This window comes from Drosophila novamexicana, unplaced genomic scaffold (assembly GCF_003285875.2).
Source record: "Drosophila novamexicana strain 15010-1031.04,08,12 unplaced genomic scaffold, DnovRS2.1 tig00000108-arrow-pilon, whole genome shotgun sequence".
Classification (NCBI taxonomy): Eukaryota; Metazoa; Arthropoda; class Insecta; order Diptera; family Drosophilidae; genus Drosophila; species Drosophila novamexicana.
Window position 1 is genome coordinate 3,354,005 of NW_020824772.1, and position 11,803 is coordinate 3,365,807.

Here is an 11,803-nt window from a genome sequence, read left to right on the forward strand (position 1 = left end):
AGCCGATCAATGCGAATTGTATACTGCAGTATTTAAAGCGACGTCGTAGCGATCACAGCGTGAAAACTTCAGCAAAATGTAAGTGTAGTTTTATAAATAGAACGTATTGAAAGTGTGTAGAACAGGTTATATAGTTGTGACAACCGAGCCAATCTAGTTGAATGTGTGAGCCCGCGCAGATCAAGTCAAGAGCTTGTAACACCAAGTCATGTCTAATTTACACATATTTCGAATAGTTCACTTTTTGAATACCTTAGCCGTTCCCTTCAACATTTTAATAAACTTATTTGTAAAACTGCGACCGTGATGTTTGGTATTTACATATATTTAGATTTATCTCTTAACAATTTCATAAAGATCGGATAATAGGCACCGAATTATATCCCAAAATAGTAGCCGGAGACTTTCGAATAGATCTATCTTTCTTGTCTAAATATATAAATATAAATATAAATATAAAAGCGTGTATATAAAGTTTTGTAGATAAGATGTATGTATGTGTAAGTTCGTGACAAATATTGTTATTGATTTCTTGCCGCTCATTTTTTGCCCTTTAGCGAGGTAGTTTTAGATATTTATTTGCTTTACTGCAAAGCAAGAACGAATGGATTGCTGACTATTAAATACCATTGCATATCTGCCATATATGTTGTTTTGTTGTTTTGTTTACGTCCCAGCCTTTCACATGGACGGTTCTTGAAAGAGCTTTCCAAAATAAAGTGGTCCGAAAGTGATAAGATTTCGATCATATATTAGGTACATTATGAAGCCCATGGCAACGCAACTGAATTGAATTGAATAATAACCAGAACCTATCGAAAATGGACAAAGGGGGTAAATTGTCTTTGTGCAAATGTAAATAACACGCAGTAGGAAGCATCCCCGACCCTCGAAGTATACAAATATATATACAAATATTATAGATCGAGTCGATTCAGCTATGTCTAAAAAACCTAGGCAACAAATTTGTCATATAACTATCCTTCAATACATTTCAAATAAATAAATCAATTAGAACTGTCTACCAACTTAAGACAAAACTTTAATGCTATTGTCTTTTTGAGACTGTATAAACATTCTAGTACAATTACATCAAGTTCGGACAAAAAACAAAGAAGTGTGCATTTGCATTCCACATGCTGAATGCATGTTCACACACATATTCATGCGCGTCAATTTGAATTCTATAAATAGCATTGCAATTGTATTGTAATGCATTCGTTGACATTGTGACATTTTAATAAGTTTTATTATACCCTGAACCCATTAAAAATGGGTATAAGGGTATATTGTATTTGTGCAAAATCCAAATATATGTAACAGGCAGAAGGAAGCATCTCCGACCCCATAAAGTATATATATTCTTGATCAGCACCAATAGCCGAGTCGATCTAGCCATGTCCGTCTGTCTGTCCGTCCGTCCGTATGTATGAATGCAAGGATCTCAGAACCTATAAGAGCTAGATACTTTTAGATGTAGATAATCCTAGTTGCCGCGCAGATCGAGTTTGTTTCCGATAATCGATAACCTACTCCGTTTCCAAGCAATCGATAAGAATCGATATCGATATCCTGTTTTTTGCGCAATTTTGGTAAATAATAAGAGCTAGAGTCACCAAACTTGACACAGCGTCTAAAATAGAATATATATATGCATTTGATGTTGAAAGAAGAGGGTTCAGGGTATCCCCTAGTCGGGAGCTCCCGACTAGAACCTCTTGTTTTTTTATTGCAGTTGGGTCGTTCGTCTGGCTGTTAAGTTGATAGCAAATATTGAAATTCTTCAGAATTGCCATAAAATACGTGCATTTTTGCACTTCTCTTCTTCTTCAGCCAATGCAACGAGTCATACAGCAAAGCATATATGCATACGTATATTTACACAGAAAAATGAGTATAATAAGATAAGGGGTCTCTGTTGCGATTCCGCGACGCAGCAAAAAGTCGGGCGATAACGCTATACAGGGACTGCTCTTGTATCGGAGAACAATAAAAATATATTTAGAACCTTATTATGAAGTTAATGTCGAGATAGCAATTGAACTTAAGTTAAATTAATATAAAGATAAAATATAATATAATATATATCAGTCTCCTTCTCTCAGTTTTAAAGCTATCGTCTTGGAACTTTGCACTTGTCCGTCTTTCTGCGGGCAGTACATATATCGAACAGCCCGGATGGGACAACTATATATCATAATAGCTGGCATACGAAAGTGCTTTTTGTTTTTCAATATATCTAGACCAAACTCGGCATTAACTAAGCTGTTTTTATATGAGCTAAGTCACATCAAGATATAACTACTATTTAATGTAGCTCTATAGAAAGAATCGGTCGAAAAATGAGGTTCATTAAAGCCTTTTTTATTTTCATCCAATCAAACTTTACGAAAATCCATTCTGTTATGTCAAATGTAGGTTGAAGATTTTACAGGCCACTTATACAAGTTAGATAATAACATTATTTATAAGCTTTAAGCTTATAAGCTATCGTCTACCCATTTTATTTACCAATGAAATAATATGACATTATTATCTTGAAATTATTTATAGCGTTATCTAGTACTAACACACAATGTTAAGAGGGTAAGTGGACATTGCGTTACATGGCAAAGTGCATACGAGCTTTAAGTATTTTACCCACAGCGTAAATCTGAAAAATCCCAATCTCAATAAGATGCCCTCTGATTTTCTATACCATCTGAACATCAATGTGCCCAATACAGAGGATACTAGCGATATTCAAAAGCGATTCGGCGATATAGTCGTGCGTGAGATCTTCGAATAAATTTGATTGCTGAAATATTTATAATCCTTCCCCTGCTTAGGCCGTATGCGCGGGTGGCACTTCGAAGCGTATGCGGGAGTTGGCTATTTATTTGCGTCCCATATTGGGCATAAAGGACGACAGCGAACCTGTTGATCTATGCGAAAGTGGACAACGCTATGCTGTCTACAAGGTGGGCCCCGTCTTATGCGTCAGCCATGGTGTCGGCTCCTCAACGTTCTCGGTGGTGCTGCACGAGCTGCTGAAGCTGGTCAAGTATGCCAAGTGTCAGGATCCCGTATTCATACGCATTGGCACATGTGGCGGCGTGGGCGTTGAGCCGGGCACCGTTGTAATCACCAAGGATGCGTATAATGGTTACTTAAAAAACGAACATGAGATTGTAAGTGTGCAAGTTACGGAGTACCTGCTCACTCTTAATGATTTCTTGTTTTATTTCTGGCGTCTGGCTAGGCCATTCTGGGAAAGCGTGTGGTGCGACCCGCCAGTTTCCCAGACACACTTTGCCAGGAGATCCTAAAATATGGCGCCAAATCTGACGATGGCTTCAACACCATAATTGCCAACACAATGTCCACCGATTGTTTCTATGAGGGTAAGTGCTGACCACATGAAATGACGACAAATATGCAACTTTATTTTATCTATGCAGGTCAAGGACGCACTGATGGCGCTGTGTGTGAATACAGCGACGATGAAAAGATGGATTTCCTGAAGGAATGCCAAAAGAAGGGCATATGCAACATCGAAATGGAGGCCACCATGTTCGCCTCGCTGACTCAAAAGGTTGGGGTCAGGGCTGCTGATGTTTGTGTAACGCTCATTAATCGCTTGAACGGCGATCAGGTCAGAGTCCTTCCAAAACATATGGTTATATAAAGTTCAGCTCTCCTTTAATTTGTTTCTGCGCATAATTTTTTCACAGGTGTCCATTACAATGCACGAAAAGGAAACATTTGAGCAGCGCCCGTTTTATATTGTGGGACGTTATATACAGCATTTATTACATTGAATTCAATAAATATCATATATATCAATAAATATTATTCTTATATCATAGTATTTCCTGTATTAAGAGCTTGTTGTTGTTGCCACTCTTGTTACTCTGCGGCAGACGCAGCTCCGCCTGCGCTGTGGACACCCCTTGCATCATCTGCTGCAGCTGCTCCTTTTGGGCGCTGGCAACGGGATTTCTGGTTTTCAGTGTGCCTCCTAGTGCTTCGGCAGCACAAGCTATTTTGCTTTTAATGACCCGATTTGGCTTGACCAGCTCGGCCAGATCATAATCCTTGGGCGGCTTCTCCGACTGCCCAATATGTCGACTGTCTAAAGTGTTCAGCGAATTTCCTTTGGGGTCTGAGACTCTGTAGATTCACCAATCGTTTCTGGAATTTGATTTGGCTTCCTATTATAGAGCGGTGACCAAAGTGCTCAGGCACCTGCCGGAACATAAGGGGACTGATTAAGTGATTTGGCCGGAAAAAGACTGCCGCCACCTTGAAGTAGCTCGACACGGTTCTGATAAGGTGTACGAAATGAGGTAAATAGATTGCAGAAGCACTTGAACAAACACCCACACACCTGCAAACATTTATTGAAGTGGGTGTGTCGTTTCGATATCAAGACCTAGACCTACACCTAGAACTGAACACAGACCTCTAGATCCCCTGCTGTTTTTGTGTTTTGACAGTTATTAAGCGCTCAAATTTCATTTGTTGAATGATTCGGCAAAATTTGTTGATAAACTTGACACCTCTGGATCTATGAACCTAGCTAATTTATGGATCAGATGTTTCACAGAAATCTAATCATTTTTAAAATTTTGCTATCAAGGTTAATACATATTTACATAAAACGTACATATACAAACACCCCAACATATTAAAATCTATATATTCAGCTCTTTTTAGCTACTCAAATATTTTGTTAGGTGGTTGATAAGGCTAATCAAATGACGCGTACAATTTTGGGGCTGTGCTTTGGCGGGCTTGTACGCATACATAAAAGTTGGCTTCGTATCAACTTACATTCATGCACCCATCCATCATATATGTGCAAATAAAATGGAATGTTTGGTGATGAACTCATATGGTACTCTCTTTTGGCAACTTAAATTTGTGTCCTATTGGAAATTAACATCCAGATGGTCGAAAAACGGTTCTATTTTTTTGTTTTTTTTTTAGATACTCATTGAAAATAGGTAACAAAAAACGGTGAATTAAACTTGTGCAAATTTATGTAACAGACAGAAGCGGGCTTCTCTACAGTTTAAAGGATAATTATATTATTTCTCATCATCTTGTGTGACCGACAGAGCTTTTCAGGTTTCGCTTAAAGTTGTTTTATTTAAGTGTTTTATTATACCGATCTAGACATATGGAATTTATATTGTGTATGCCAAAGGTCGTTGGTTCGAAACTCTTCTATTATTGTGGAGCTAAACATCGTCTCTGTTATCAAAATTGTCAACTAAACATAAGGATCGAATATCGACATCCTGTTTGTTTTTTAACCATATTTGATATACAGAACTTTATTCTTTTTTTGGGATACACTCATTCAAATAGTATAGTTTGGTCTTTACATTTGGTTGCCATTATGTGCTCTGAAATTCTCTAATGTTCAGAAAAATATATTGTAAATATAGTTCACCCTAATAATTTGTTAAAGGGTATATTAGCTTTATGCGATGGTTCCAATTCTTGGAATTCACAATTCTCGGAAATAACAATCTTATCGGGAAATCAACTGACGCTTACTATAATTTCCGTCTAAACATGTTTACGAATGCACTTTATTAATAACTGATTACTTTTGATTGTGCATAGTGAAATATTTTATATTAAGATTATTTGTATTATTGATGAATTCACCTTCTATTAAAAACAAATATGTATATATAAATTATTATACAGTAGTTGACATTGCGCTTATTGCTTGCAGATACGCCGATGGCACAGTTAAATTACGCAACCCCAATATTGAACTTATGGATCAGGATATCTTATATCACGTAGCGCTCGGTAGCGAGAGCCATGATCTGAGGGAAATGTTTGGCGATGTTAAGGTGAGTGTTGAACAAGCTTTGATCTTTTAACGATTTCTTCTTAAGACTTCTAATAATAAATTAGTATTTTATATGTACATATATGCTTTGTTCAAAGTTATGTCAAGGTTAACTGACATTTGATTGAGGAGAATGGCTCATAGTCACCATTATCATAAATACTTTGGGTTAAGAATACTTTGCATTCTAAACACGCTAATTAGTGGTATACAACTAAACCCGATCAGATTACGCAAGTGAGAGTTCGAAAAAAAAAACAAGTTTGCCGTTTCCAGTCTTAACTTAATATCCATTATCGATTCACTTTATAAGACATGTTAATTGCCCTTGATAATGAAAATCAAGTTAATATTTTTAATTTTTTCGAATTATTATTTAAATTTTTTAAACGGTATTTCATATTCTGCTCTTTCAATGCGTTCACAACCAGTTCGTTTGCATGGGCGGCACACCAAAGCGCATGGAGAACTTCGCACACTTCATTATGGATGAGATCGGCTATAAGCTTCCCGCTGGAACACAGCTGCAGGATATTAGCGAGTTCTCGTACCGCTATTCCATGTACAAAGTCGGTCCGGTGCTATGCGTCAGTCACGGCATGGGCACCCCCTCGATTAGCATACTGATGCACGAGGTTATCAAGCTGATGTACCATGCCAAATGCATTGATCCCATATTCATACGCATCGGCACCTGTGGCGGCATTGGCGTCGACGGCGGCACCGTCATCATCACTGAAGATGCGTTGGATGGGCATTTGCGCAACTCTCATGAGTTTGTAAGTGCATGTTGTCTGGGCTTACTGCTGATTTATTTATGATAATTGTCAATTCTCTATAGACAATTCTGGGCGAGACTGTGCATCGTCCGGCTAAGCTGGATAAGAAGCTGGCACGTGAACTGAAATCGCTGGCCAGTGCTGATGATCCCTACGACACCATCATTGGCAAGACGCTGTGCACAAATGACTTCTATGAGGGTCAAGGACGTCTGGATGGCGCCTTCTGTGAGTTTACCGAAACCGATAAGATGAACTATCTGGAGAAGCTGCGCGACAACGGCGTCGTCAACATCGAAATGGAGAGCACCATCTTCGCAGCGCTAACACATCATGCGGGCATCAAAGCAGCCGTTGTTTGCGTTGTGCTCCTGAATCGCCTAAATGGGGACCAGGTCAATGCGCCCAAAGAGGTTATAAATGAGTGGCAGCAGCGTCCACAGATACTCGTCTCCAGGTATATACGCAAGGTGCTCGCCCAGCATGGCCAACTGAAGTCGCTCTTTGGACAGCATGGATCCATAAAGTCACCGAGGCGCTTCAAGCTGGTACAGCAGGAATCACAGGCCCATGACTAGAGCTAGCAGCCAAATACAAAAGATCATTGCATATACATCGGATATATGATTTCAAGTTACCTTTTGACTCATATGTCAAACCAACTCTCATGTATACAAATATTCCTTTAAACACTCCATAGTTTAATTCACTTTAGGTTCTTATTTTATTTCCCCATATGTGTATCTATGTACTATACGTATAACCACTTCCTCATTAGCTTATTTAATGACAAGCATACTGCAGGTATTGGCGTATAAACGCTAAAAGCTGAATGAACTTATCCAAACTAAATATTAACATATTAATATTAATAATAAACTCAATGTGACGTTGTGTTTCAATATAAACTAAATCAAATTGTTGTTAATCGCATCGCTAATTGCAACTATGGTAATAAAGAAAATGCAAAAATATAAAAAAAAAATTGTTAATTGTTATGTTGCATATTCCAAATGAGGCAAACCAAATATTAATATATGTATTTCAAATCGTAATATAAAATTTCGTAAATTATTCTATTACACATATTGTGCTGTAATTCCAAAAACAATTGTTATGCGCATTCGCATATTCGCATGTTGCTAATCATACGCTATATTAACAAAAGTTGCTCTTATTCAATTCAAAAAAAAAAAAATAAATAAAAAATCAAGTTGTACACGTAAAAATTCAGCTGAAGCAAATATAAAATCGGTTTAAATGAAATCACAAACATTTTATGAAACTAATTGGTATATTAAAAGCAAAATGTATTTCAAAACTTAAAGATTGTTTGCTTTGTCGTCTGCGTAATCTCTTTGTCATATTGTGCGCTGGATTTGATCAGGAGGATTTGATCAAGCGCAGGACTATGAAGCAAGGGCATAGTTGTATGTACACTGATGGGATATTTACAATGAAACTCTTGTGGACATAGCCTAATAATGTAAGGGATTCAATCGATTGCCCTAGTTAGTATATCGCAGGTATATCTTTAGGGAGCGCCGCTCTGTAGTAGGGTCAGTCAGGGCGGCTGCTGAAGAAATCGAGATGATCTCCGAACTTTGTTAGGCGCAGACCTGCTTCGATGGCATCGCTTGTGCCGCACCATGGGATGCCGGCTACCTTACGGGCTGCCTTAGCTTGAACCATTCTTTTTCGATGAAGCTGTTGTGCTGATGCTGTGCCTCAGGCTTAGCCGGTGTGGGTCCATCATTTTGATGAGTAGTGCCTTTGCCTGCAGCAGTCATTCAATCTTTTGCAGCCTTTTCAAGCTTCTGGCTCTGGTTGTACGAAACGAGGCACAGTGACGCGTGCCACACTTGCCTTAATGCCTTTGAGATTAATGCTGAAGTTCGTATAAAGTATATTATCTATATAAAACTTTTTGTCCTGACAGACTGGCCATCAACGCTCAGCTCAAACCTAAGAGCTGGGAAGCTGAAATTTTGACTGTAGCTTGATAAATTCCAACCCTCAAGTGTAGAAAATCGCCAAAAAGAATTGTATGGATATTTTTGGCTCACCATCCAACAGGCCCACATAATCATTTTCAAATATCTATGGCCAAATTAATTTGAGTGATGTTTCACAGTTGAGGGAAACAACAAAAGGAAACTTTTATTTTTGTTTTTATTTCTCGATCTTTGTTTTCATTTGGTACTCTTAAAAAATTAATCAGACTTTTCTAAGAGTTTAAACTTTGTCAAGATCTATGAAATATGTATCCTTAACTTCTTGATGTGAGAATTTACTCAAATACAAAACTTTTCTAAATTCTAAATATATTTCAGCTATTCAAAATTCTTTTTCGGACTAAAATCAAATTCACTTAAAAGCTTGAAAGAATGACGACCAAATGTAGTAAAGATATTGAAAAAGATGTCTGCGAACTGAAAGGTGAGCAAATATTAGTCTTGTGTGTCATTCCTATAACTCAACTATGCAGCCATGGTTAAATCACAAAATAAACGCATTGATGAACTCATAAAGCACATCAAGGACGGTTGCAATCCCGAAGAACCGCAAGAATTGGAGTCCACTTTAGGCAACATAAACCCCTACGTCGAATGCCTTAATCCGGATATTTTATACCATCTTAACTTGGATACAGTAACAACTGATTTTCCAAAGGTTTTCGGAGATGTGCGCGTAAGTTGAGTTAAGTAACGCTTCTTGGTAGGGTTGCCAATTGCTGAATTGGCTTTTGCATCATTGTTGATGATGAAATAGATGAAATAGAAATGTACATCGATTTACCGGTGAACATCAAAGCTCAATATCGATGCATTAGAATAAAACATTGATGCATATTGTTGTGGCTTACATTTTGGGCTGCCGGAGAGCTCTTTAGATAGAGTAAGGTAGCAATCTTTCAAACTTATATGCCTCACATAATTTCCAATTCGAGAATTATATTCACTCAGTAAAAAATTATAATCGATTATTGTTTCCAGCGGCAACAGGCAAAAGTCTTGTCGTCTGTCTTTTGTTCCTGTAATTTAGTTTAAGAAATAATATTTGCTAATAATAATATTTGATAAATGCGCACAATTATACGCACATAGTGAAAAAGAAAATGTCCGGCAAAAAATTCGTTAACGTTAGGAAGGGGAATGCTGCCGTTCGAATAGAAGTCATCTGGAATATGGAATTTATGTTTGCTGATAGAAAATAAATTGATCATTACCACAGGATAGGTTTATGTGCAACGGCAACAACAAGGAACCCGCCGAAATTTTGTTAGCTTTATTTTTGCATTGTTTTGTCACTAGCCTTTGTTTACGTTTTTGAGTCAACTGCTTAGTGATGTGCAGATTTAGTTTAGTGTTGTGCGATTGTTCGTGACGGTGGGCAGGAAATGCCCATCCCTAAAGAGAGTACTGGCTGGCCGGCGTTGCCGTAGTAGTTAATGTAGACACATAACAAACGCTAAGTATCGATGCTTCAACAAAACAAAACAAAGTAAAACATCAATACATTTTTGTAAAACTTCGTCGATTCTCAAAACTGAATGGAAGGAGCGCGTTTTTGGAGAGTGACGTTAAAAAATCGGCATCTACTTTGTATGCACACATACATATATTGTAAATCGGTCGTTTCTATGGCTATTTTTTCACTAATAGATAGAGGCTTCAAAGGGATCTCAAATATTTCATTCAACTGTAAAAAGAGAAGCACCGCCGACCCCTATCGTCCGCGTAGTACATGGTTATTTCCGATAGCTTGCCCTGTTTCCAATCAATCGATAAAAATTGAAATTCTATTTTTGAGCGAATTTCAAATATTCAGGGCAAGTCACCAAATTTGTATGTTCACATCAAGTACTTTTATTTTTTAGCTATCGTGGAAAGGGAGAAATTCATTTATTGTTTTTTTTAAATTTATTTTTTATTAATGCTAAGGCATATTATTGTTCGGCGTTACTCATTTTAGTACGTATATTATTCAGTTTTTGGAAACATCCTAGTCGGACATTATCGACTAGAGCAACCTTTCTTGCTTATTTATCAACTGTCATGGCCACAGTTCGTATGCTTGGGCGGCACGGAATCGCGCATGGAGAAATTCGCCAATTTCATCATGAAAGAGATTGGACTCAAGATGAGCCAAAGCGTTCAGCTAAAAAACATTTCCGCGGAAGGCCATCGATACGCCTTGTACAAAGTTGGGCCAGTGCTGTGCGCCAGTCATGGCATTGGCGGCCCCTCAATCAGCATAGTATTGCACGAGCTCATCAAGCTCCTGTTCCATGCCAAGTGTCAGGATCCTGTCTTTTTTCGCATGGGCACCAGTGGTGGCATTACTGTTGAGCCTGGCACCGTGGTGATTACTTCAGAGGCTCTGGATGGCCAATTGCGACCCGTGCATGAGGTGGTCGTTCAAACTCAACCCCAGCTACGGCCCACCACACTGGACCAGGACTTGGCCAAGACGCTTAGATCACTATCTAATCCCTGTGGAGATGGCTATGACACTGTCTTGGGCAAAACGCTCTGTACAAATGATTTCTATGAGGGACAATCACGTCTGGACGGTGCCTTTTGCGAGTACACGCCAGAGAAAAAGATGGCATTCCTGGAGAAATTGTCTCAGAGTGGAGTTGTCAATATCGAAATGGAGAGCACCACATTCGCAAGCCTCACAAATCAGGCCAATATTCGTGCCGCTGTCGTCTGTGTGACCCTACTCAATCGCATGGAGGGCGACCAGGTTTGTCTAATCTATGCCCAGTCGCGGACACTGATCATCGACCTCTTGGCTTTTTGCAGATAGACTCACCACCAGCGAGACTCAAAGATTACGACACAAGACCTCAAATACTAATCGCTCGCTACATACGGAAGGCAATGTACGGAGAGCCCCCGGCTGAAGACAGTTCTTACACATGTGATTGCAGTGGCGATCAGAACTAGTTGTCAACACTAACTGTATAAGAATGTACTCCTTTATTTATTTATTTTTCAGTAAAATGTTTTTTTTCTTATGACAACCAGTTTCAAGTATATGAGCGAAGTCTTAGTTACAATTGCACTTCGCAGCATCACTGTATGCGAGAGATAGAGTGAGAGGGAGAGAGAGAGAGCGCGAGAGCGAGAGAGAGAGCGAGAGAGAGAGAAAAAAGCGAGAC

At 38.6% G+C, this 11,803-nt stretch overlaps 3 protein-coding genes and 1 long non-coding RNA gene across 7 annotated transcripts; 3 read left to right on the top strand and 1 right to left on the bottom strand.

The window, feature by feature from the left end:
- Nucleotides 1-13: 13 nt before the first annotated feature.
- On the top strand, nucleotides 14-3,847 carry LOC115771814 (uridine phosphorylase 1-like). Its single transcript, XM_030717693.1, has 7 exons — nucleotides 14-78; nucleotides 2,554-2,586; nucleotides 2,647-2,767; nucleotides 2,829-3,170; nucleotides 3,242-3,383; nucleotides 3,441-3,634; nucleotides 3,714-3,847. The coding sequence occupies exons 2-7, from the start codon at nucleotides 2,576-2,578 to the stop codon at nucleotides 3,798-3,800; spliced, it is 897 nt and encodes a 298-aa protein (XP_030573553.1). The 5' UTR covers nucleotides 14-78; nucleotides 2,554-2,575; the 3' UTR covers nucleotides 3,801-3,847.
- An 88-nt stretch (nucleotides 3,848-3,935) lies between these two features.
- Nucleotides 3,936-10,598, bottom strand: LOC115771818. Of its 3 annotated transcripts, XR_004018977.1 has the most exons (4): nucleotides 9,863-10,015; nucleotides 9,737-9,813; nucleotides 9,500-9,667; nucleotides 3,936-4,227 (listed from the first exon to the last, which is right to left on the bottom strand). It is a non-coding gene; the product is annotated as an uncharacterized LOC115771818 (long non-coding RNA). The 3 variants fall into 3 exon arrangements; XR_004018978.1 differs by lacking the exon at nucleotides 3,936-4,227 and having other exon boundaries at nucleotides 9,340-9,667; nucleotides 9,737-9,791; nucleotides 9,863-10,598; XR_004018976.1 differs by lacking the exon at nucleotides 3,936-4,227 and having other exon boundaries at nucleotides 9,340-9,667; nucleotides 9,863-10,585.
- LOC115771813 (uridine phosphorylase 1-like) lies at nucleotides 4,309-7,831 on the top strand. The gene is made up of 4 exons (XM_030717692.1): nucleotides 4,309-4,328; nucleotides 5,732-5,855; nucleotides 6,286-6,633; nucleotides 6,696-7,831. Exons 1-4 carry the CDS (start codon nucleotides 4,324-4,326, stop codon nucleotides 7,209-7,211), a joined length of 993 nt encoding a protein of 330 aa, XP_030573552.1. The 5' UTR covers nucleotides 4,309-4,323; the 3' UTR covers nucleotides 7,212-7,831.
- LOC115771811 (uridine phosphorylase 1-like) lies at nucleotides 8,900-11,747 on the top strand. 2 transcript variants are annotated; one of them, XM_030717689.1, is made up of 5 exons: nucleotides 8,900-9,072; nucleotides 9,122-9,324; nucleotides 10,702-11,385; nucleotides 11,445-11,603; nucleotides 11,670-11,747. In XM_030717689.1, the coding sequence occupies exons 1-4, from the start codon at nucleotides 9,021-9,023 to the stop codon at nucleotides 11,586-11,588; spliced, it is 1,083 nt and encodes a 360-aa protein (XP_030573549.1). In that variant the 5' UTR covers nucleotides 8,900-9,020; the 3' UTR covers nucleotides 11,589-11,603; nucleotides 11,670-11,747. The 2 variants fall into 2 exon arrangements, with proteins under 2 accessions (XP_030573549.1, XP_030573548.1); XM_030717688.1 differs by lacking the exon at nucleotides 11,670-11,747 and having other exon boundaries at nucleotides 11,445-11,659.
- Nucleotides 11,748-11,803: the final 56 nt, after the last annotated feature.

Bases quoted from the DNA above. Each gene is read 5' to 3' on its own strand.
- LOC115771813 (XM_030717692.1), top strand. The intron at 5,856-6,285 runs GTGAGTGTTGAA...GTTCACAACCAG, and splicing joins AAATGTTTGGCGATGTTAAG to TTCGTTTGCATGGGCGGCAC. The intron at 6,634-6,695 runs GTAAGTGCATGT...AATTCTCTATAG, and splicing joins TGCGCAACTCTCATGAGTTT to ACAATTCTGGGCGAGACTGT.
- LOC115771814 (XM_030717693.1), top strand. The intron at 2,768-2,828 runs GTGCGTGAGATC...TCCCCTGCTTAG, and splicing joins AGCGATTCGGCGATATAGTC to GCCGTATGCGCGGGTGGCAC. The intron at 3,384-3,440 runs GTAAGTGCTGAC...TTATCTATGCAG, and splicing joins CACCGATTGTTTCTATGAGG to GTCAAGGACGCACTGATGGC.
- LOC115771811 (XM_030717689.1), top strand. From the start codon at position 9,021: ATGACGACCAAATGTAGTAAAGATATTGAAAAAGATGTCTGCGAACTG. The intron at 9,325-10,701 runs GTAAGTTGAGTT...TCATGGCCACAG, and splicing joins AGGTTTTCGGAGATGTGCGC to TTCGTATGCTTGGGCGGCAC. The intron at 11,386-11,444 runs GTTTGTCTAATC...GGCTTTTTGCAG, and splicing joins ATCGCATGGAGGGCGACCAG to ATAGACTCACCACCAGCGAG.